This window comes from Chenopodium album, chromosome 7 (genome assembly GCF_948465745.1).
Source record: "Chenopodium album chromosome 7, dcCheAlbu1.1, whole genome shotgun sequence".
Taxonomy (NCBI): domain Eukaryota; kingdom Viridiplantae; phylum Streptophyta; class Magnoliopsida; order Caryophyllales; family Amaranthaceae; genus Chenopodium; species Chenopodium album.
In genome coordinates, this window is record NC_137840.1 from 66,973,470 (window position 1) to 66,997,227 (window position 23,758).

At 33.3% G+C, this 23,758-nt stretch overlaps 3 protein-coding genes across 4 annotated transcripts; 2 read left to right on the top strand and 1 right to left on the bottom strand.

The window, feature by feature from the left end:
• Window positions 1-3,218: 3,218 nt before the first annotated feature.
• On the top strand, window positions 3,219-5,349 carry LOC145640548 (endoglucanase 9-like). Its single transcript, XM_081691802.1, has 5 exons — window positions 3,219-3,590; window positions 3,706-4,359; window positions 4,444-4,555; window positions 4,760-4,923; window positions 5,026-5,349. Exons 1-5 carry the CDS (start codon window positions 3,360-3,362, stop codon window positions 5,347-5,349), a joined length of 1,485 nt encoding a protein of 494 aa, XP_081547928.1. The 5' UTR covers window positions 3,219-3,359.
• A 2,227-nt stretch (window positions 5,350-7,576) lies between these two features.
• LOC145638136 (protein HSH49-like) lies at window positions 7,577-9,723 on the bottom strand. Its single transcript, XM_081689096.1, has 4 exons — window positions 9,573-9,723; window positions 8,569-8,780; window positions 8,067-8,238; window positions 7,577-7,902 (listed from the first exon to the last, which is right to left on the bottom strand). The coding sequence occupies exons 1-4, from the start codon at window positions 9,604-9,606 to the stop codon at window positions 7,766-7,768; spliced, it is 555 nt and encodes a 184-aa protein (XP_081545222.1). The 5' UTR covers window positions 9,607-9,723; the 3' UTR covers window positions 7,577-7,765.
• Window positions 9,724-15,487: 5,764 nt separating this feature from the next.
• On the top strand, window positions 15,488-21,742 carry LOC145639235 (SUN domain-containing protein 4-like). 2 transcript variants are annotated; one of them, XM_081690415.1, is made up of 5 exons: window positions 15,488-15,736; window positions 17,654-17,871; window positions 18,770-20,073; window positions 20,224-20,309; window positions 21,441-21,742. In XM_081690415.1, exons 2-5 carry the CDS (start codon window positions 17,715-17,717, stop codon window positions 21,667-21,669), a joined length of 1,776 nt encoding a protein of 591 aa, XP_081546541.1. In that variant the 5' UTR covers window positions 15,488-15,736; window positions 17,654-17,714; the 3' UTR covers window positions 21,670-21,742. The 2 variants fall into 2 exon arrangements, with proteins under 2 accessions (XP_081546541.1, XP_081546540.1); XM_081690414.1 differs by lacking the exon at window positions 15,488-15,736 and adding an exon at window positions 16,663-16,979.
• Window positions 21,743-23,758: the final 2,016 nt, after the last annotated feature.

Below are 23,758 nucleotides of genomic sequence, written 5' to 3' on the forward strand. Positions count from 1 at the left end.
CACGAATAATTGTTTTTTGTTTGAGTTAATTGTAATGATATAATCTCCCTTTTCCATTAATTTAGCTTCACATCATAATTCACAAGGTTTAGGTAGTCATCCAGCCTGAGTCTACGCCCTTTGAATTTTCGAGTTTTTGATAGTCAAGACAATAGGTGAACCATTACCCCCGATTATTATGTACTATGTCGTGCTTGTGCTCCACTTTCAAAATAGTAATAAAGACCTGTTCTCTTCAGCTTAATTTCAGTTCATTTCAGCTCAACTCCAACCAATTTAGTTCAGTTTCAAATTTCCTTCTCTCATAAACACTTCGCTTCAGCTCTATCTAGTTCAGTTCTGCTCAACTCCAATCAGTTCAGTTCAGCTCAGTAAATCAGAACAAGCCCTAAGTCTTGTATATCACGGATATATGATATATTGTATACAATTATACATCATGTTTAGTCACCACAACTTACATAAAAATCAAATGTTATGACGTATTTTTCCATATTATCTTTATAGATTTGTTTTTAAAGCGCAATTGTAACAACTAACATTGAGTAATAAGAAAATTGTAATTATAGCGCAAAAATAGAGTTGTTACTTCAATTTAGGGCTAATTAGTTCAGCATAGGGACATGTATCAATGTTTGTGCTTTAATTTAGCTTTGTAGCCTCAGCTACTTAGCTAGTCACCCAATCTAACTTAAAGCCTTGATTTAAAAAAAAAAATTAAAAAAATTAAAGGACACAGAAATGTTCAACCGGTTGTAGTTATTGAATACTTATTTATAATTAAAAATAGGTTAATTTTTAAATTACCACCAAAAAATATAATCATTTTCGAACTAACCACCCGTTTAATTTTTTATTTTAAATTACCACCCCTTAAATTAAATAAATGCTCATATTACCACCCATTTTAAAAATCTGGTGGATTTTCCGTCTGTAGGCCCCACCTAACACTTATTTTGACCTTTTTGACTGATTTTTTCTCGGATTTTTCTCTTTAAAAATGCTCTCTAAACTTTAATTCACATTTCCTTCACCAAATTCTACCAAATTTCAAAGAGAAAAATGTGAATTGAATTTAGGAGAGCGTTTTTAAAGAGAAAATTCGGGAAAAAAATCAGTCAAAAGGGTCAAAATAAGCGTTAGGTGGGGTCCACAGACAGAAAATCCACCGGATTTTTTAAATGGATGGTAATCTGAGCATTTATTTAATTTAAGGGGTGGTAATTTAAAATAAAAAATTAAACGGGTGGTTAGTTCGAAAATGGTTACATTTTTGGGTGGTAATTTAAAAAATTTCCTTAAAGATATTATTTATTAAAGTTTGACATTAACAAATGTGCTGATTTAATTGGGGCATATATTTTAAAACAGACATAATACGTAAAAAAAAAAAAAAAAGAAATACTTTCTTCTACTTAAAGATTCAGAATTTGTGAGTAATTGATAATCATCCCAACTTTGAAAAATCCCGGTATTTTTTAGGAGAGGTACCCAAATTTGGGTGATGACCTAATCTAAGCATGAGGTAGGTCATAGGTGAGTACAATTGTACTATTTTGTCCATGTACATGAATTAACACAAACGTAATCAAGACAAATAGTATTGGCTGCGCGAAAACTTTTTACAAAATCTAATGAGAAGTGAACTATAATAAAGAAGCTTGAGAAGGTTTCAATTGCAAGGCATGTATGAGAACTTTTAATTATTAGGTCAATTGGAGACTACTTTTAGAACCCATTCTATTCATTTATGTATTCAGTAATTCACTATATATGAGACAAAAAAGTTATTAGGTTTATGTTGAATTTCATTCGTTCTCTTTTAATTGCAACATTTTGACTTTTATACTTGTCAATGCATAATTTTAACCCTTTGTATCTCTAATTATTAAAGATAGGTAAAATATAATAAAAATTGATGTTGTGAAAATATAAATTGAAATAAACTAATAGAATCACACATGACTATATTCTTTCTAACATGAAAATCAACAAAAGTGGTCAAATAGAATAACGTAAATTCTACAAATTTACAAATGTTACTACTAAAAAAAACAGAAAAAGCAAATACTTTGTCCAATATTTTCTAAAATTGAGGACTTCAACCTAAGTGCTTGTTTGGCATCATTTTTGGTTTTTAGTTTTCTGTTTTTTTTTAAAACTAAAAACCAAAAACAGGAAATAAGAAAAATCTGTTTCCACTTTTTTGTTGTCAGTTTTCAAAATTATTATGATTTTAATAAATTTAAATAATTTTTTATTCATTATATGACATATATCATATACTTTTATACAACCAAAAACCAAAAAACAGAAAACCACAGCAATGCCAAACGAACCCTAAGCTAATTATTTTGCTACAATATTTTTTTTTTTTGAAACAATTTTGCTACAATATTTGATACATATAATTAAGGTAATTAGGTGCACCTCGTAAAATCATGTTAAAGTGAAGTTTACAACTACATCTCATAATTGCATTAAAGATCTTTTAACACATGGAATAGTTTTGAGGGTTTAGTTTTTACGAGACTTATGACTCACTAGTCAATTAACACTGACTACATCGTCTACATGTATATCATGTATTCATACAAATCATGAATTTCATAATTCTTCCTCACACACCAAACACATGAAAGAAATTGCAAAATGCAAAATATTAACTCAGTTCAATGATTAATCAAAATGTTTTACCACTTCTGCTTTGTACCTGTCCAATTGGTATATCAAAAATTGCACACTAATTAATCCACACAAACATGTGTCGACGTTGTTGTGTTTAGTACAAGTACAACATTTGGATGGTATGTCCGTGCTTTGTCGTTGACCCTACCCCGAGCCAAGCCATACCCCTAAAACATGCACTCGTACTAACATTTTAAGGTCTCATACCATGATATAGAACAAAAAACATTACTCCATTTCCGAATAGTATCCCACAATTTGCAAGTTAATCATAAAAGTTACCTTATCTTATGAGTTAAGGCAAAACCGTCTCACACAAGAATTACGATTGTAATATTGATAATTAAATTCTGAAAAGAGAAAGGAAGCATAACCCAGTAAAGACGGACGTGGGGAAATAGAGATACTGGTAAACAAGCAGTTAAAATTTGATAGTTGAAGGATAGATAGAACTAACAAATAGCGAATCTTGCTCTTAAAGCCTTAATTTAAGGTATAAGCATCCCATAAACCGAAGTCTCCCCTTTTTAATTGCAATCCCACGATTCAATTCTTCACTCTACTAACCACTATATAAACACTAGCATAGTCTTCAACTTATATCATACTAGATTAGTATTAAGAGTTAGTATTACTAATTATAACAGTTCTCAGTAGTAAGCTGAGCTGAAATGGCAGCGAGAATGGGTTCTTATAACATCCTAGTTCGCCTTTTCTCGTTGCCTTTGTTAGTGTTCTGCTTGTGCTTAGGCAGTTTGCCAGTCGATGGTAAGCAAAACTACAAAGATGCATTGACCAAGTCCATCTTGTTCTTCGAAGGCCAAAGATCTGGGAGGCTCCCTAAAGATCAACGCGTCACCTGGCGGTCTCATTCTGGCCTTCTTGACGGCTCTCTCGCTGGTGTACGTTACACTTTCTTTACTTAATTTTTAACAACTATCTACATGCATTGGGTCGTAATGATTTTTAATTGCTTAAAAACCAAATTAACATTAACGTTGCTCCGAATGGTAACAGGTAAATTTAAAGGGAGGCTACTATGACGCAGGAGACAACGTAAAATTCAACTTACCAATGGCCTTCACCACAACCATGCTTTCATGGGGGACGCTGGAGTTTGGAGGAAGAATGGGGCCTGAGTTGAACAACGCAAGGGCTGCCATCCGTTGGGCTACAAACTACTTATACAAATGCGCGACTGCCACTCCTGGGAAGCTATATGTTGGGGTGGGTGACCCAAATGCAGATCACAAATGCTGGGAGAGACCAGAGGACATGGACACTCCTCGAACTGTTTATTCTGTTTCTCCTAGCAACCCAGGCTCTGATGTTGCTGGTGAAACTGCAGCTGCACTTGCTGCTGCTTCTATTGTTCTCCGAAGCACAGACCGGAGATATGCAGCTATGCTATTGACTACTGCAAAGAAAGTGATGGAATTTGCTTTAAAGTACAGGGGAGCTTACAGTGATTCTCTTGGATCAGCTGCCTGCCCCTTCTACTGCTCGTATTCAGGGTACAAGGATGAGCTGCTATGGGGGGCAGCCTGGCTGTACAGAGCAACAAAACAGAGCTATTACTTGAATATGATGAATTCACTAGGAGCTAATGATGCCACAGACATTTTCAGCTGGGACAATAAGTTTGCTGGTGCTCGAGTCCTTCTCTCCAGGGTAACAAAATATTACTTTAATTTTTCACTTCACCTTATTATCAACCTTTAGAATTTAAACAAAACTTGCCCTCTATTTATTCAGAATGCATTACTCGGAAAAGACAAGAATTTTGAACCTTACAAGCAAGCTGCAGAGGAGTTCATCTGCCGCATATTGCCCAACAGCCCTTCTACTTCCACCCAGTACACACCAGGTGCTCCACTTTTCCGATTAATCTCTTTACAGTCAGTTGGGTGATATGTCACTCAATTCTAGAGATGATCAAGCATACTAAGAAAAAAAAGAAAAAAAAATCTAATTATGATAAAGTTATCGCATTAATTTCGGGTCCGGGTCAGGTTATTTCAGTTCAAGTCAGTAATCTAGTCACTAATGAACTTGTATATAACATATGTAGGTGGTCTGATGTATAAACTCAGCGGGAGTAACCTCCAGTATGTGACATCCATCAGTTTTTTGCTCACAACTTATTCCAAGTTGATGACAGTTTCCAAGCACACATTCACTTGTGGTTCCATTGTGGTCACCTCGAAAACTTTACGACGCCTTGTCAAGAGACAGGTTTTCATCTATCTTCCCTATGTGGTCTTTAAAATCATCTTACCATCATCAACTCAAAGCAGCAAAAATATACTAGCTACAGACTAATTATTGTTATTGCAGGTGGATTACATACTTGGAGACAACCCTTTGAAGATGTCCTACATGGTCGGATATGGGGCAAATTATCCGAAAAAAATTCATCACCGAGCTTCGTCCTTGCCTTCCTTAAGAAAACAGAATCAAGCTATCAAATGCAGCGATGGCTTCCAACCTTACTATTACGGCTCAAATCCCAATCCCAACATTCTGATTGGAGCTGTCGTTGGAGGTCCAAGCCAGAATGATGCTTACAGTGATGATCGCACAGACTTTAGTCACTCCGAGCCAGCCACATATATAAATGCAGCTATGGTTGGAACCCTTGCCTCCTTCGTTAGGTACTGAATTCCATAAATTTCAGCTCCACTTCCACCTTTAGTCAACGAACCCTATGCAGCCTACCTACATATAGTAGAAAAACCATGCTCTTCGTGTAGATACTCTGCCTGTCCAAAGTGCAGAATGTCGAGCTAATATTTTCTTTTTTTCTTTTTTTCTTTTTACCCTTTCAGTTGCTCTTTTTTTTCTCTATGAATTTCACCTCACACTGAAAGGAATCTATTTAGAAAATGATGTAGAAAAAGCTGAAGCCAAAGCAACATCACCCATTGTGAAGCAAATGTGCTTGTAATAGTCATGTACGTGCACATGTATTTACATGTTTTATGGATATTGATCTCAGCATTATTTCCATCAATTAATCAAACAGCTCCCTTTCTCTTTTGGGAGGCCACCAGCCCGGGGGAGCAGGGGAGACTCCAGTTACCCCAAAAACCTAAGCAACTACCAAATCTTGACAGAGATTTTATTTTAACAATATAGTTGACAAACTGCTAAAAAAATCACACGAATTGCCAGGTTTTAAAAAATTACCAGCAAATGCAGCTTTATTCTACACCAGACAACCGCAAACCCCAGAACAAGAAACCGACACTTTGGAACATTATCATCCACGACATGATATTCATCTTTACTCAACACAGTTCCCAAGTTAAACAAATAGGACTAGAGGCTATTAACATCATTCAGAACACCCTCTACCAATACATAAAGCCCTGTAACTCATACCTAATCTCAGATGCAGGCCATGCAGCTCCTATTCAACTTATGCAACTTGGACAGCTGATGCCCACGTAAATTTTAAATGAGATAAAAGGTACATCTCTCTATAACATCTATATAAAACTAAGATTTAGCTTAAACAAAAACGTGATTAAAGTATAGAGAAGAAACAGTTTATTCAAACACAAAAGCAAGCAAACATCCCCATAATCAAGCAAAGACAGCCTAAGCTGAAGCATCATGAACCGCATTGGTTGTATCAGAGAGATTCAGAGACTCCAATAGTTTAAGTCCTCAACATTTACAAGCAGAGCATAAAGTACACTAGAAAATTATTAACCAGGAGGTTAAAACCTCAATAGTAATAATTGGGTAACCATGCAGATTACCCACCCCAAAGTATCCATCACATCTTAACCATGCTACTAATTGCAGATCCCTTCCCATGGTCTTTGATAAAGGTAAATGGCTAGAATTAAGCTTCAGACCTTTCTCCAACTATGAATCTATGATAATGCTAAAGGTATTATAATTGGGTCTAAAATATAACACCTTATTATTCAATCTAATAGAACTTATTCCTTTCTAATGATAGAGCTTGCAACAAACCATTAAAATCATCATCAGACCTCTGCAGAATGGTGCAAATACAATGGACGCCAAAAAAAAATCCTGTTAATCAGATAATAAGAATTCTTACGCTGTGAGTGTGACATAGTGATTTCCTTGACACTCCATCTTTCATTTTACTTTGTCCTTTATTTTAGAAGTTAATTCTTGAAATCATTATAATTTCTCTATTACCAGCTTTGCTCAATACTCTCATAACCTTAACTTTTCCAATGAACAGTAATGTAATCCAGTCTCTAAAAACAATAGTTTTAAAATTTTCTATAAATTAATACAAAGTGTTTTATAAGCCTTGAAAAATACAGCATAACTGGTCCTACACGCAAAGCTTAGTTAAACAGGTCAGACTATGTCCCAAGTACAGTTACAGAGAATATGTACACTCAATTTTCAGAACAGGTACAATAACACAGCACTCCGCTCTTAAGAACACAAATCAAACGATTCAACAAAGAGCCCCTTTTAATCTTTCATTAAACTTTGACATTTAGACTTTGAAACCATCCAATATCCTATGTCATCCAATCCTGAGGTTTGTCAAATCCTTTAAGCTGCCAAGAGCAATTTCACAAAAAGCAATATCTACTTGATAACACTGAGTGTGATAGATATCCCAATAAAATGAAAGATCAATTTTCACGAATTAGGCTTTCTCCAGTAACTTTCCTTCAAATATACTTAACTTCATTTACATTGTTTCTAAGCACACCAAGCTACAATATCTAACATCCATGATCACATAGTCCACGGAAGTATGGACCAAACCATTAACCCCATTGTATTAGATTTGAAGAGAAGGAAAGAGAGCACTATCCATTATTTCAGAGTTTCCTCATCATCACACATCCAAATCACAAAATAAAAAGCATCAGAAAGCAAATGAGAAATCACATGTGATACATTTACCATTATACGCGACTGTTATGATAGCATTACAATGTTCGCTACTAGACCAGATCCTATACTACAGATAGTAGACTAGACTAGACAATCTGAATCTACAAATCAGATTTGCATCCACAACATGCTCAGGGAAGTAAATAAGAGGGTCAGCAATTATATTACTTGTTTAAAAGCGTCCTGGCCTAGAGCGGCTAATACTATCCAAAGATGCTCCAAATGCTCTCCGTGAGTAATCTTGATTGTAGCCATCATGACGAGACCTGAACGGACTAGAGTCTTGGTCTACACCAGGGGGGAGTAAATCTGAAGAAAAAGAATCATATTATTTAGTTAGCAAATGCACAAACAACAACAGGTCCAAAAAATATAGAAGAATAATATAAAAGAAAAAAGAAAAATGAATTAGTACATACATCAACCAGGAAAGAGGGGAAGAGAAGTTGAAACACTTCAGAGAAATAGATTACCTGGCTCATAACGGCCTGGGTTTGTTGAGAATCTACTAGAATGTAAAGATCGAGAGTGATAAGGGTCCTCCATACTGCTAAAAGGTTCAGGTTTCCTGGACCTAAGGGGTGAATTAGATGGGTGCATCGATGTAGAGGTCATATTCGCAGCTGCCTTATCTTGCCCAGAAATCTGTCCAGAAAATCAAAACATTATTAACAGAGGTAAATCAATTATCTTAATATTCAATAAAAATATATCGGACAATACATGTTAATTGCCCAATGCCCATATTATGGCGCCATAATACATCATGGCCCACAAGTTCCACTCATAGAAGTTTAAACAGGTCAATTGGTCATACAACAAAATTAATTGGTCATATAACAAAAGTAGGCAATTGAACTAACTAAGATCCAACCAACCGTATGAGGAAAGTAACACGAGACTAAAAATAGCTTTATGAAGCTCCAACTAAATGTCAGAATAAGATATGCAGAGAAAAAAAGGAAGGGGACGGACCGCAAATTTTAACGTCCTGTTGTACAGAGTCACAAGGCCAGTAAAAAGCCTGACAGCATAATTTGCAATCTCTTCTGTTTCATACTCTGCAAAGGCAAAACCCTTAGGTTTATCTGTTTCTCTATCACGCGGAATGTATAAATCAACTACTCGCCCTGCTTGGATAAGGATGTCATATAGGATCCTATCAGTAACTCTCTCGTCCAGATTACCTGTGTGCAAAGTAGTCAAGGAAATTAGCATATGGTATATCACAAAGAAATGGCATGAATGACTACACAAGTAATCCTTAAGTATGAATTGCGAGATTCAATTTGATACAGACTATTCTAAAAAACTTATTGTGAGTCAAATATGAGCTGGCTACTTAAACCATTCAGCCATAGATGCTTAGCAATTGTAGTAATATACTTATATACAGTATAATCGATTCAGCAAATTCGGAGAATTTGATCCAGTAATAAGAGCCTCCAAAGAACCAATGTAGGTTTTCTTTTCAAACGTGAGCATCTTAGCATCCACAATTATAATCTTCATCAATCATAAATGAGTTAACATCGATATTCCGGCATCGTTTTTTTATATTAAACAATCAAAACCCGTCTACAAAGAAGTAAGGGTAACAGGTTTTGCAATCTCCATTCAGTACAGCTTGATTCTAAGTTAATCCAAATTGCACAAACCTAAAAATCAATTAGTAAATTGCAAAAATCACAACTTTACAGTGTAAATTAATAATTGGTATAATTGTAAGCATAACTCTCACTAAATCACAACATAATACTTGTATAACCCTAAACCCAAATTTCCCAATTCAAGAAGTCACCTTTAACAAACGAATCAAACTGTCAATCTAAAATTCAGCAACAAAATAGCGCAACAACATAAAATTAGGGCTTCTATGAATAAGCAGAAGCATAAATTAAAATACTACGTAAATCATTAAATTGGTGAATTAAACTAAGGAAAGAGAAATTGAAGGAAGAAGATGAAGAAAGAGTTACCTATATAAACTGTGCTCTTTGGATTTTCAGACATTGTAACAGTGTTGACTCGATGAAGAGTAACTTCGTTGAAAAAAGTTCTGGAAGTGAAGAAAGTAAGGTGTCGCGTTGAAATTGTGGACTTGAATGGAGGAGTCGCGTTAATGTGGGCTGATATTGCCTTTCAAGTTTCAACTCTCTTGCGCCGTATTCACGACTCTTAAAGTGTGTTCTATTCACCTAATTTTTATTTATCTGAACTTATCTTAACTTCCTATTAACCCTGAAATAAGTGGAAATAAGGTGAACAGAACAAGGCCTAAAAGTCACAAGGCCATAAGGGTAAGACCACGTTCTCTTATGTCTTCACGTCTCCAATTGTTTACTCTATATAAATACTCCGTATTATTTTTTTAACTTTTAGTTGAGTGAAATTGATGAGAAAGCAAAGTAGTATGACCTAAAATACTTTTGTGATAGTAAAGAGTGGTCCCTATGAATATTAATACTGAGTAGTATGGAGCAATTTTTAAGGGACACTTTAAAAAGAAAATCTGGGCGAAGAAAAAGAGATTAAGGGAGTGTTTGATAAATGAGAGGTTTTGTAAGTAGCTTTGGAGCAATAATAGATGTTTGGCCATTGTAAAAGCTCTATTAGAGAGTTGTTTGATAAAGTTATTTAGGTTCTAAAATATCTTTTAACTTTTTTGCTGTTTTATGCACTAAACATCTAATAGCTAACAGATATTTACCAAATATTTTTATACATACAACTAATTTCTATCAGGGGGGTACTCCAACACAGTTTATGCAAACAGTTAACAACTAAAAGCTAATTGTCAAACAAAGCTAAAGACTTGTTTACAAAAAAAAAAAAAAAAAAAAAAAAAAAAAAAAACTTATACAAGGAGCTTTGAAATAGCCTTTAGCCTTTTGGTTGTTTATACACCAAAACTATTAATAGTTACTCCCTCTATCCCCAATTGTTTGCCCCAAACCATAAATCTACTTTATTAAGGCTTTGGGCAAAAAAAGATGCACATGCGTTGGCACAAATATCAATGAGGAGATAGATAGAGAGAGTGCAAGTGGGAAAACATGCTAAAAATAGTATGGAACAATATTTTGGGGACACCTTAAAAAGAAAAGTGGAGCAAACAATTAGGAACAAAGGGAGTAACAACTAATTTTATTTACCAAAAACTTTTATACATACCAAGCCAAACTTGGTCTAAAAGAAAGGAGAGTACCTTCCAACCATGGGCCTTGTTTGGCAATTGGTTGTTGGTTGTTGGCTGCTGGCTGTTACTCTTGGCTTGTCTGACCAGCTGTATGTATTGGCTTTTTATGTTGGTTGTTTGACTGTTAGCTGTTAAAAAATATGTTTGGTAAACTTGGTTATTGGCTGTTGGCTATTTAGGGCTAAAATTACCTTTAAGGGCATTGATATGTTTTATTATTTTTTAATAATAATAATGTTTTTTTTTAACTTTTACCCAAGTAGTATCACTGCTACTCTCTATTTTTTTTTATAAATAATAATTTTTTTATTTTTTTTTGTAAATAGGATTATTATTTACTACTACTAATAACACCTATCACTGTTACTTCGTATTTTTTTTTCATAATATTTTTTATTTATTTTGTTGGTTATTATTATTATTATTATTATTATTATTATTGTTATTATTATTATTATTATTATTATTATTATTATTATTATTATTATTATTATCACATGTAAAATAATGCTTACAAAATTTCAATAATACTCTCCAAAATGAATAATAGAACATAGGTACGGAGTAGTAACTTAGAAAAAATAAATCATAAGAATGCATATTAATAATCTAATATTATTGTCTTCTGACTCGCTTGGCTCGTCTAGTTTCCATCAAGCTAGCAGCAATGTGATACCTTCACCACAACTTCTCCCAAATTCTCTCTGTAGTATAATAGTGGGTTTTTTTATTTTTGGAGAGAGAAAGGTAATTGAGATGAGAATGATAATAGGTGTCATGAGGGATAAAATTGTAATTGTTATCATTTAAGCCAAAAGCCAACCCAAAAAAGCTACTCTCGCTAGCTTTTGGCTTTTGGCGGAAAAGCTGGCTTTTTAGCCAACCAAAAAGCCAATTAACCAAACACAAATTTTGGCTGTTTGACCACTTCCAAAAGCCAAAAGCCAAAAGCTATATAGAAAGCCATCAAAAAGCTACTTACCAAACAACCCCATGATGTTGGAAGTTCAATCCCCACTAGTGACAAATTGGGAGTGTGTGGATTCCCTTATCTTCTCCCACTCTTCCAAATTATCTAGCCCGCTAATCCGGAGCAGGAGGACCCTTCGCCTTAGCAACCAAAAACTTTTATACAAAATAGCTCATGATGATCAAATGGTCAAAACAAATTATGCAAAAAACTACCAACTGATAGCTAGTCAAAATAGCAAGCTAATAGCTAATTGTAAAACAGGGCTAGATTTAGGAGTTTGGTAAAACACCTTATTCAAGTTATTAATCTTAATTTATACATCAAATACTTGTACATTAGAACACCTAATAATCAATAGTTAAATATTTACAAAACCAACAATTTACAACATCATAAGCCAACAACATGTCAATTTAAGTGTTTGTGCATAGTCTTCAACAAATCAAAGTAACAAATTGGCAGGAGACAACACAATGGCGCATGCCATGCCAACATCATAAGCCATCAACTCATCAGATCGCTTACCGTTCTCGATCCTTACCGTGTGTAATCTGTTGAGTTGATGACTTATGATGTTGGGCATGTCATGCGTTGTTCCCGGCCCCTATTAATTTGTGCATAAGATATATTTCGATTTTCTTATATGGCATAAATACTTGAATCATATACCCATTCAAGGTTTTGTTAAATAATACGGAGTACTTCGTAAGTAGAAGTCGTCTTTAAGAAGTAATGTAATATATATGATTTGATGATCGTATTATAATTACCATTAACCTCATAAGTTAAAATCTAATCTAATCTAATATCATATATAATAACTAATATATAAAGCTAAACTTTTAGCTAAGCGACGAGACATCGACACTTGACATTCTAACTTTTCGCCAAGTGTTGCGCCATGTAGGATAGAGTTACACAGAATTCAATTTGTAGGATAAAAAAGTTCGTTTAGAATTCTATTTTCAATCAAATTTGGATAGAATTTTAAGATAAAATGGTTAATTTAGGACTTGTTTGGCATGTTGCGCCATGTAGGATAGAGTTACACAGAATTCAATTTGTAGGATAAAAAAGTTCGTTTAGAATTCTATTTTCAATCAAATTTGGATAGAATTTTAAGATAAAATGGTTAATTTAGGACTTGTTTGGCATTATTTTTGGTTTTTAGTTTCCTGTTCTTTTAAAAACTAAAAATAAAAAACTGGAAACAAGAAAAAGGTGTTTCCACTTTTTTGTTGTCAGTTTTCAAAATTATTATGATTTTAATAAGTTTAAATAATTTTTGATTCATTATGTGACATATATCATATACTTTTATACAGCAAAAAACCAAAAAACAAAAAACCACAACAATGCCAAACGAACCCTTAGAGTTTTATTTTCGATAAAGTACCAATATTTACAAATTGAATTATAATTTTATTCAAAAAATAATTACATTATAACTCTCATAAATTATCATATAATTTTATTTTTTGTATCATAATATTTTTTTGGAGCGAAGGAATTAGTTCAAAATGTACCACATCTATTATTTATAATATATTCTAATCAATTAAAATAATAATACTTCAAAATCTAATATAATTTTATTACTGTGTGTAAACCTACCCATCAATCGGTCGGATCACGAGTCATTTCGGACAGAGTCATTATTTCAAGTTACGGGTAAAGAAATGTTTTCACCAATATTATTATTATTAGTCATTATATGTCCACTACATAGTTTAAATTGTCACAAAATTAAAACACATAATTTCCTAACTAAATTTGTATCAATGATATGTTTTAAAATTTGACATATAGATTAAAAATTAATCTTAAAATTCAATAAACAACCTGGGCATCGCACGGGCACAAAACTAGTATATATATATATATAGGGGAGTTTTTTCCCGAGTTTTTAGAGAGCCACATAGGATTTAATTTTCTTAGTGCGCCATGTAAGATTATAAATCTGTAGTAGCCAATTAAATAGGAGATTATTAATTTCTTTTAGAATTAAATAATTCAAATGTCATGTAAGCAAAATTGGCGAATGAGATTTTTAAGTTTAAATTAATTAAATATTATATATTATTTTTTAATATTAGGAATTTTATCTAAATATATAACAAATTTAAGGCTCATAAATACAAAAAAAATAAAAATAAAAAAATCAAACAAACCGTGCATCGCACAGGCTTCATCTAGTAATACTCTATATGAATGACAATTAATTTCATTAACTAGGTATTGAGAATATCAAGATATAGTGACCAAGTAGTATTTGGTATAGTTAATAAGGGTTTCACATCATGACCTCATGGGTTCAATTCCTACCAACTGCGGTTTTTGAAAGTTAGGGATTCCCTTATCCCCCCATCACCCCTCTTTCCCAAAAGCCTAATATATGTAACTAAGCTTTTGGTTTACCCGGAAATAATAACGATCTAGTAAGGTCGTTATCCTTACCCACTCGAGTCAAGTTTAATGAAATTGGGTCGGGTTTATTTTAAAATTAGGTTAAAATCCCGTGTAATGCATAACTGTTAAATATTTTTGACAATAATAATATAAAATATATAAAAGATACTTAGAAATATTTTTTTTTTTAAAAAAAAAAGCGAAGATGACGAGTTATTTTTTCATAAGGTAATGATAACTAGATAAATGTTATGGAAGGATTTGCTTTTAGTATATAGGTTAATAGATTTGGTCATGTTAAATTATTATCCTTAAATTAGTCTTTATATGAATTTAATTAATATTTTCAAATCAATTTCAAATTGGATCACTTAGCTTAGATCGATCAATATATCTGTATCTATATCTATGTCAAATATACTAAAATAACAACCGCTGGATGTCATCATTGTCTACGTGTTACTTTTTTATTTAATTTTTTTTTCCTCCAAAATGCAAGAATAATGTTATATTTTTTCCCTTTTTAAACTACCCTATTTAACATAGTCTTGAAAATATAATCCATTTGAATTTTTAAATTTTTAGGTTTTCTACACATATTATGCTATTTAGTTATTTACAAGTTGTTAACAATTGTTAATAATATAATTTAATTGAAATTTATTAATTAAATATGAAAATTATGCACTTTCGGAAATTGTATATTCATATTTAATTAGAAAAATTAGTTAGGAAAAATGAGGAAGTTATTTTATTTTAGTACGTGTTAAAAGTCTATAATTCAATTCTTATTTTAAAATCGTACATCGCACGAGGTTAATCTAGTAAGGGTATGTTATGATTGACTGATCTAAGTTGAACTGAATTGAATATTTTACTACGTATGAGAGAAGAAAATTAAGAAATGAACTGAACTGAACTGAACTGATAAAAATCTAAAGAGAACATGCCCTAAGTGTAACATTTGATTAAAGGGAGGTAGGGAGCACACAACAAAATACAGAATTAGAGTTATGTCGACAAAAGTAAGAAACAATTTAGATTGAAAAAAGCCCAAAATTATGGAAAAACAGTGCCCATAAAAGTTGGTTAATTTGCCATACATCATACATTCATACCACAGCAATCAGGAAAAAAAAGAGCAAAATACAGCAAGACAAGTCCACGTGGAAGAGTGTAACACCTGCTGTGACGTGGCGTCTAAGAATCCGAGCCAATAATGCGATCACAGCTCAGCAACAGACGTATTTCACCAATCCCCATCCATTTTACAACCGCTTATTGTAGTAATTCACCAGATTTTTAAATGGAGGTTTCACACATAGATCCACCACTATACTACCATTAGTACTGTAGTATAATTCACTTCGAACCTATTTTTTTTTAGTAGTACTCGTATTTTCTATTTTTTATTAAGGTACGGCGAAGGGTTCATACTAAGTATAAAGAAATTCATTTCGATAAATAAAAAGTACCTCGAAACAAAATTCTAGATGGATGTGCAAATGTATAAGCAAAACGTTATTCTAGACCATTGGAGTTGTTGAAGCTTCATATTTGAGGTAAGATTTTGTTATTTCAAGTTATTACAGCACTCTTATGATTTCATGTATTACAAGAATAGTATTAAATCAACATTATTGATTTCAAGTGAATGTATTGAATTTAATTAAAGTCAATTAAGGAAACTAGAGAAACCTAACATTAAGCTTTAAGAATGAATCACCTGCATATCTTGGTCTACTTCCTTTCATCATGATGTAGATAGATGAAATAGTGGAGATTTTGTTATCATATTAAATGTAATCAAAATAATACTCAAACTCCCATTTGCACCTTCAAGAATTATCTAATATTGGAAATTGTGAATTTGTAACAATTTTTAAAACCGACATTTAGCTAAGATGGAGGGAATACTTGGTTAAGAAAGTGGCGCACTCCAAAATTATAGCTATCTTGTTTAAGTTTTAGTTGTCAAAGGAAGTACGGAGTAATAAAAATCATCAAAATTATGTACCAAGTACTCAAGAGGTTTTGGGTTTTATAGAGGGTAACATAAAATACATTAGCTTACCCGATAACATGTGTGGAAAATGATATATGCAACTCTTAGAAATAAAAGTGAAAATATCAACCATCTATGCATAAATTTGTCATATCATTCGCATCAATTTAAGGAATCAATCGATCATAAATCTACTTTTTCAAATAAGTATATACTCCGTAAATACGAAAACTAATTTATGATCATAACATTCGCAAACTAATATACTTATTTGAAAAAAATGTACTAATATAGATTATGATCATAACATTTTCAAATAAGTATATACTCCACTCCGTAAATACTAAAACCAAAGTTCTCTAAATCCATCATTTTTTTTTTCGAGTTTATATATCCCGTGCATTGTCACAGACGTAAGTAAGGGTGCAAAAACTATAGAAACGCGTGTATTGGTATTTGGTAGAAATTGGAAATTGTGTTCCTCCCATCACTCCCCCAATCCTCATTTCAACTCATTTCTCTAGAGTTTGAATTTCTAGAGAAACTTGGAATACTCAGTTCTCCAATCCTCCTCCTCCTTTAGGAGAGAGAAAATAGGAGAGAGAATTAAGAGTTGTTTATAAATTCTTCATCAATTAAACAAATCAATTAAGAAAGTGATTGATTTTCTACTCAATTATTACTCCAAAAAAAACAAAAAATGAAAGTCCAAATGCGTGTATTAATTCGCCGACTTTATTATTCAAATTTCAGTTCTGTTCATCTTCTTCCTCGCTAATTTCACCTGTTTTTCTATGACTGTGAGTTTCTTTTCTTCTTCTTTAAATTTCCTCTAATTTATATTATTAATGTAATTTTAATCAATTGCATTTTTTTATAAGAAAAAAAAAATCAAGATCGATTATTTATTATCTTGTTGATTTGATGAATAATTCATTCAAATAATTATGCTGTGATTTTGTTCCCAAATCCCATTTTTCTGAATGAATATCCGTTTCCTTAAATACCCATCAGTTTGATAGTTTCTATTTACATAAAAATTAAGTACCCATAAAAATTGATTAAGAAATCTTCCGTTACAGATAGTCAACTGATGTAATTATGATGTGTATAATGTTAAATTAAAGTATAATTATCCAAGAAATAGAAAAATTAAAAAATGACTTTTGAATGTACTTATTGGGGGCTATAATTTATGCTTTCTTTAGGTATAATTCTATGTTTATACTTGCATTCAAAGTTTTAATTATTCTAATGAACACCCAATTCTTCCATTATAAGCCAAAAGGGTTGTGCTTTATTCAATTTCCAGCTTTGATTACATTCAAGTTATGAAATATCATTAAAGGTTTATCAGTGGGGAGGTCAGAAATTGGACCGGCTTTCGATCCGAATTGTCATAGATTATGCTTTGATTAATGTTGTTGAAATGGTTGATCTGTTTGTTTGATATATTGAATTTTATATGGTGTAGGTAGTGAGCTGGCTGTGTGAATATATTGGTGGTAAGGTGCATTGTGTAGGATTGATGAGAGATGCAGAAATCACGTAGATCTCTTCTGCAACGAAGAGACTTACAGAAAGTTATTGGTAGAAATCATTTGTATAAATATTCACTTTCCTTAGTTATCGTTCTTTGGGGGCTCGTCTTTCTTTTAAGTCCGTGGATCAGTAATGGTGATGGTAATCAAGGTCAGTTTAAACTCGTATTATGTTTTGCTGTTGTTATTTGTTACTGGTGTTTTTCATGATTGTTATTGAATACTCTGCGATAACTTGGACACTGATATGGAAATAGTCAAATGGAACATCTATATCCGAATGGTGTGCAGAATTCATTACCAATCCTTTGGATTATCAGTCTAATCTTTTCGCCATAATACCATCTGTGTTTTTTTTGAAATGTTTTCAAAGATAAATTCGGTTTGCTTGTGACTTGATGAGACATATTTTTGTTGTAATAACAATCAAGTTAGCGAGCTTTAATCACAAAGCCAAATGTGGCTTGTTATTCAGACAAAGCTTAGTACCATGCATAAATTGAGTTATTAATCTTTGATTTGATTCTATCATTTCAATCCAGGCTGATTTGAGATGCATATAGTTGATGTTTCTGTCTGATTCCTTGGATGTTCAGTAGTAGAAAACTCCTTCCATTTCATAATACTTCTGAAACAGTTTAATCATCTTCAATTACATGTTAGGGGTATGCTGATTTCAACGCTTACTCCTCTCCAGTGATTGCTACCTTGATTAGATTAATTAGAAACAATAGGTAGCAAACTAGCAAAAGGTAGGAAAGTTCAAGTGATTAGGTTCAAAGATGAAATCAGTATGACGTGCTATTTGAAGTTTCTAGGATCTTATTTGATTCATCTTAATGTATATTTTCATTTGTTAGTTTTACGCATTGGTAATTAAAAAAGTAATGGTTTAAAGACTTAAAGTTATGCATTGTCAAATGTGAAAAACGAAATGTGTCACTAAAAAAATAATGGAGGAATTATATATAATCATCCTTAGATACCTGTAAACAAGTTGACTTATTACTCATACTTTTTAGTTTTTACTGACTGCCAACAACTTACAGATGAATCACTGGCCCTTAATGTCTCAAACTGGGATGAAAGCAAGTTAGGAAGCGATGTAGCCTCTAGTTCTGTAGATAAACATTCACCAGCTTCATTAGAAAATAAGCATTTGAAAGAAACCTGTTCCGAATATTCTTATGAGACTTCCTGCACTGATGGTGCCATTGTTGAAGAAATTGGTTCTGAGGCACAAGCTGGAGATATTAGACATGATACCAAAACTGGTGTTACAGGATCCTTGGAACATTCTGAGGTGGAGCCTACCAATTCAGATTTGGAACATAAAAAAGGCACTGGAAAACCAGAGAGGCTAACTCGAACTGCCCCTCGTGGTCTAGATGAATTTAAAAAGAAGGCCCTGAATTCTAGAAATACTTATGTACCTGGTGCAACTGGTAGTATCATTCACAGAATGGAGCCTGGGGGTGGTGAATACAATTATGCTTCAGCTGCAAAAGGCGCTAAGGTGTTGGACTCTAATAAGGAATCCAAAGGTGCTTCAAATATATTAAACATGGATAAGGACAAGTATCTTAGAAACCCATGTTCAGCTGAGGGGAAATTTGTTGTCATTGAACTCTCTGAAGAAACTCTAGTCGATACTATTAAGATTGCCAACTTTGAGCATTATTCTTCTAATTTGAAAGACTTTGAGCTGTTGGGGAGTCTAGTTTATCCTACTCAAACATGGGTAAAATTGGGCAACTTCTCGGCTGGGAATGTGAAGCATGCTCAAACCTTTACTGTACTAGAGCCCAAATGGGTGAGATACCTGAAGTTGAATATATTAAGCCATTATGGATCTGAATTTTACTGTACACTAAGTAGTGTTGAAGTATATGGTATTGATGCTGTTGAGAGAATGTTAGAGGATTTGATCTCTGTTCCTGATCATCATCATTATGCAAGTGAGGAAACAACAGATGAACAGGAACAGAAGCCAATTGTTGCAGAATCTGCCGAGAGCAACCATCCAGATCAGAACTTGTTCAGTGAGAGTGAGACAGCTGGGAGTAAAAACTTGAAACATGAGGATACAATCAATGATGTTCCCGATCCAGTTGAAGAAGTGCATCATCAACAGGGCAGCAGGATGCCTGGCGATACCGTTCTCAAGATTCTGATGCAAAAGGTTCGAGCACTGGACATTAGTTTATCTGTTCTAGAGCGATATTTGGAGGAGGTTAACTCCAGATATGCTAGCATTTTCAAGGAATTTGACAAGGAGATGGAAGAGAAAGAAATCCTAATGGAGAAGACCAGATTGGATATAAAGAGCGTTGTAGATAGCAGGGATGTTATTGTAAGTAACAATTTCGCATATTTTTTTTGTAAAAATCTCGATTCCCTTGTTTATTATATCATGATTCTCCCCTATATATTTATTAATTTGAATTTTTGTTTGTGCCTATTTCTAATATTGATACACTTTGTTAATATATTTGTGCTCCAGGCTAAGGATGTTGATGACCTTGTGGCTTGGAGATCTTCAGTGTCCATGCAGTTGGATAGCTTACTAAAAGACAATGCTATGCTCAGGTAATGTTTTGTTGCTGTACTCTAATCACGTATATTATCCCTTGACTCCTTGAGAGTTGCTGGCATGTACCATCATGCAATTTCACTGCTCAACCTGGAGATGATTGAGGATATACTAGGCTTCTAGTTCTAGCTATCTAGGGGGGGGTTTAGGGATTAGGTGATGACGCTTAGGTTCTGCTATATGAATTTTGATTTCACCCATAGACTGAGAATGCCTCCAATTTCACCCCCCTACAATTTGAAGAATATGTCTTTGAATTTGTGTTAAGAAGTAGCAACATTGCTAATTAGATACTTGGGAGTATAAGTAGCAACAATTAATAATGCTGTTAGGAGGGAATAAAGAGTGCATGTGAAGCTACTTGGAGTATAAGATATGAGATGTTATGTCTTACTGAAACATTTGAAGAAGCTATTATTCTATGATCTGCTTGCAAATTAGTAGCACCTATAAATAATTGTACCATCCTCTATGGATCTAAAATTTCTTTCTTGCTTCATTAACGGTGTGTTTGGATTGAAGGAAATGGAGGGAAAGGAAGGGAAGAGAAATGGAGAGATGGAGTATCTTTCATTTGGATAGCAAATGAGGAAGGGAGGGAATTGGAGGGGAGAGAAATGGAATGATTAAATTGTAGGAAATTGATCCCTCCAACAATGGAAAGATTTGGAAGGAAAACTCACCATTCTTCCCTCCCCTTCCTTTCCCTCCCCTCCTCTTCTCCTCCCTCCCCTTCTTTTCCTTCCCCTTTCTTTATCCAAACAAACAAATTAAAACACGTTTAGGTTTTCTCAAGGGCTGTCAGCTAACTATCTTAAACTTTTTTCACTTTCTTTTCAGACTTGGGGAATTTGCAGTGGTCTTGAATTTGGTCTTTTTAATTATTATTATTATAAATTATTACGATCCCTTCCTTTATTAGCCTTTTCCATCGTTTCCACAGAAAACACCGGAAGGTATTTTTGGTGAAGTAAATATTGAGATGTAGACTTCTTTCTTTGCCAGAATTACAGTTACAGGGAGCTTGAGGCATTATTATCTCTGATATGTTCTCAACATTTTGTTCTTATATATTCAATATAACCTTTTCCTCATTACATTGACAATAAGTGTCCAATTTTTTGCAGGTCAGACGTCAAAAAGGTGCAGGAAAAACAGTTGTACATGGAAAGCAAGGGCATCATAATATTTCTTATAAGCGTAATTTTTGGTTTTTTGGCACTTGTTATGCTGTTCACAGATATGGTAAATAGTGTTTATAGAACGGAAAAGTCCAGGAAATTTTGTTCGATGAAGTCTTCTTGGTTTTTCCTATTTTTGAGCTGTAGTTTTACAATTGTAATCCTTTCTCTATAAACAGCGGCTTGTATCTTCTTATTGAGTTTATATTTATATATAATATATATGTGAATGATCCATTATTTCAGAATGCTTTTCACATTTCAGTGCCTTGGATTTCAGATACAACGCTATCGGTATTTTCCTCCCCTAAATGTTCCATATGTTCTTGCATTTTGACACTGTGTTTGGAGTATTTCTTGACAGAAGTTGATTTAGAGCATGTGTTTTCCCTTGTTTGTTCTTCTTAACACTTTGGCAGCCTTTTGTATATAATAAAGTATGGCTTATTTGTTAATTTTGCTTGTAATTTCTTGACAGATTGCTACTTGTTATAAGAATTCTGAACATGAAGCTGGTGTTTGTATCTTGTCATGTAATAACCACTGTCATTGGCCTTTATTAAACGGGATTATAATTCTCGATTAAAAAAAAAAAATCTACATGTTCCCTACTTAAAAATGGGGGAATGAGAGTTTGAGGATTATAAGTTTGGATGAATTTTAATATCCTACATTAGAGTATAATTTATCATTTCTACTTGCTCTTGTCCCATGTGTTTTATGTGCAGATTTTTAACTGGAGATTAACATTACTTTGATTGTATGAGTAAATACTGAAGATGAATAAAGGTTATACCAGAAACACAATTACGGTGCTCCAACACACCATAAACCCGCGGCCATATATTATTGTATTATATTCTTTCTATCCCTAATTGTTTTTCTTAATCATAATTTTTAGTATATACTTGGGTGTAAAACCATGTCGGCTGTCGGCATGTAGTGCAATGCTTAATGCATGGTGCATCACACGCACCGTGCAAACATGATACGACATACCTACAAGTTGGCCATTACAATTGTCGTGCTTGTACTGGTTGAACCACCGTTTTCCACGTACTTCAGTACTGCATACTTCCTCATCTGATGATGTGGCAATCCATGTCGATTATTTATTTATTTTTATAAAATATTTCCTATCACTCACCGACTTTTTTACTCGCCATGCCAGGTCAGCAACAACAACTTCTAACTGAACCTATAAATTTCAAAATTTGCTAAAATGTCGTTATTCATTATTTTTTTTTATAAAAGACAAACTATTTGTTTGAAATAATTATCTAAATACATTGTAAAATACAGTATAAAAATGGTTATGCACTTGTACAATTCCATCAAAGTATAATCAGTCCATGTCACAAACAAGAGATGCAGCATTTAAAATGAAATTTTCACGGAAAATATTCCCAAATTTGGATCAACTATCCTACCGACCATCCATTTGTTCTTTAGCCTCTTGTGTTGTATAGTTAATAGTTTGGTTGGAAATTCCTATCTAAAGATTTTATTCACTCCACGCAAAAGGATTCAGATATGAGAATCTACATCTTGTACGTTAGGTGTATGGTGTATCTAAGAGATATTTTGCGTATTTGCGCATTTAATGTTCATTTGAAGCAAATGATCGAAACAATAATACCCTTATACTGAGGGCTGAGCAAAACTACCCGAAAAATCGAAAACCCGAAAACCCGTTCCGTTACCATTCCGAAAATTAGGGTACCCGATCCGATAACCATAACGGTTCGGGTACCCGTTCCGATAATTTGTTATCGGGTATGGTTTTAGGATATCATTTTAAAATTAACGGGTACCCGTTCCGTTCCAATAAGCAATTATTTTGTTTTTTTTCCTACTTAAATCTATCTTTTCAATATTTAAATTCTTACATTACTTCAAATCACTATAAATATCAATAATATTGTTGTTAATTAGTGTTAAAAAAATATCATAATAACTAATTTTTTAAGTTTAATTATCACTATTGGATACTTTATTGGGTACCCAATAACCGTTCCGAAAATACGGGTACCCGAAGTCCGGGTACCCGAACTTATCGGTTCGGGTTATGGATATCACTTTTAGTAATATTGGTTATCGGGTACCCGAACCATTAGTACTAACGGTACGGGTACCCGTCCCATGCTCACCCCTACTTATACAGGGTACTATGCCTTTTATTATTTAGTTGCAGGTTCCTTTCTAGCAATTATTCTGTGTACACAGAGATTAGCTACTTGCAAGTTCATTTTTAACGTTTATTT

Bases quoted from the DNA above. Each gene is read 5' to 3' on its own strand.
- LOC145640548 (XM_081691802.1), top strand. From the start codon at position 3,360: ATGGCAGCGAGAATGGGTTCTTATAACATCCTAGTTCGCCTTTTCTCG. The intron at 3,591-3,705 runs GTACGTTACACT...GAATGGTAACAG, and splicing joins TTGACGGCTCTCTCGCTGGT to GTAAATTTAAAGGGAGGCTA. The intron at 4,556-4,759 runs GTGCTCCACTTT...TAACATATGTAG, and splicing joins TTCCACCCAGTACACACCAG to GTGGTCTGATGTATAAACTC.
- LOC145638136 (XM_081689096.1), bottom strand. From the start codon at position 9,606: ATGTCTGAAAATCCAAAGAGCACAGTTTATATAG. The intron at 8,239-8,568 runs GTCCGTCCCCTT...TTTTCTGGACAG, and splicing joins ACAGGACGTTAAAATTTGCG to ATTTCTGGGCAAGATAAGGC. The intron at 7,903-8,066 runs GTAATCTATTTC...CTTTTTCTTCAG, and splicing joins CCCAGGCCGTTATGAGCCAG to ATTTACTCCCCCCTGGTGTA.
- LOC145639235 (XM_081690415.1), top strand. From the start codon at position 17,715: ATGCAGAAATCACGTAGATCTCTTCTGCAACGAAGAGACTTACAGAAA. The intron at 20,074-20,223 runs GTAAGTAACAAT...TTTGTGCTCCAG, and splicing joins TAGATAGCAGGGATGTTATT to GCTAAGGATGTTGATGACCT. The intron at 20,310-21,440 runs GTAATGTTTTGT...AATTTTTTGCAG, and splicing joins AAAGACAATGCTATGCTCAG to GTCAGACGTCAAAAAGGTGC.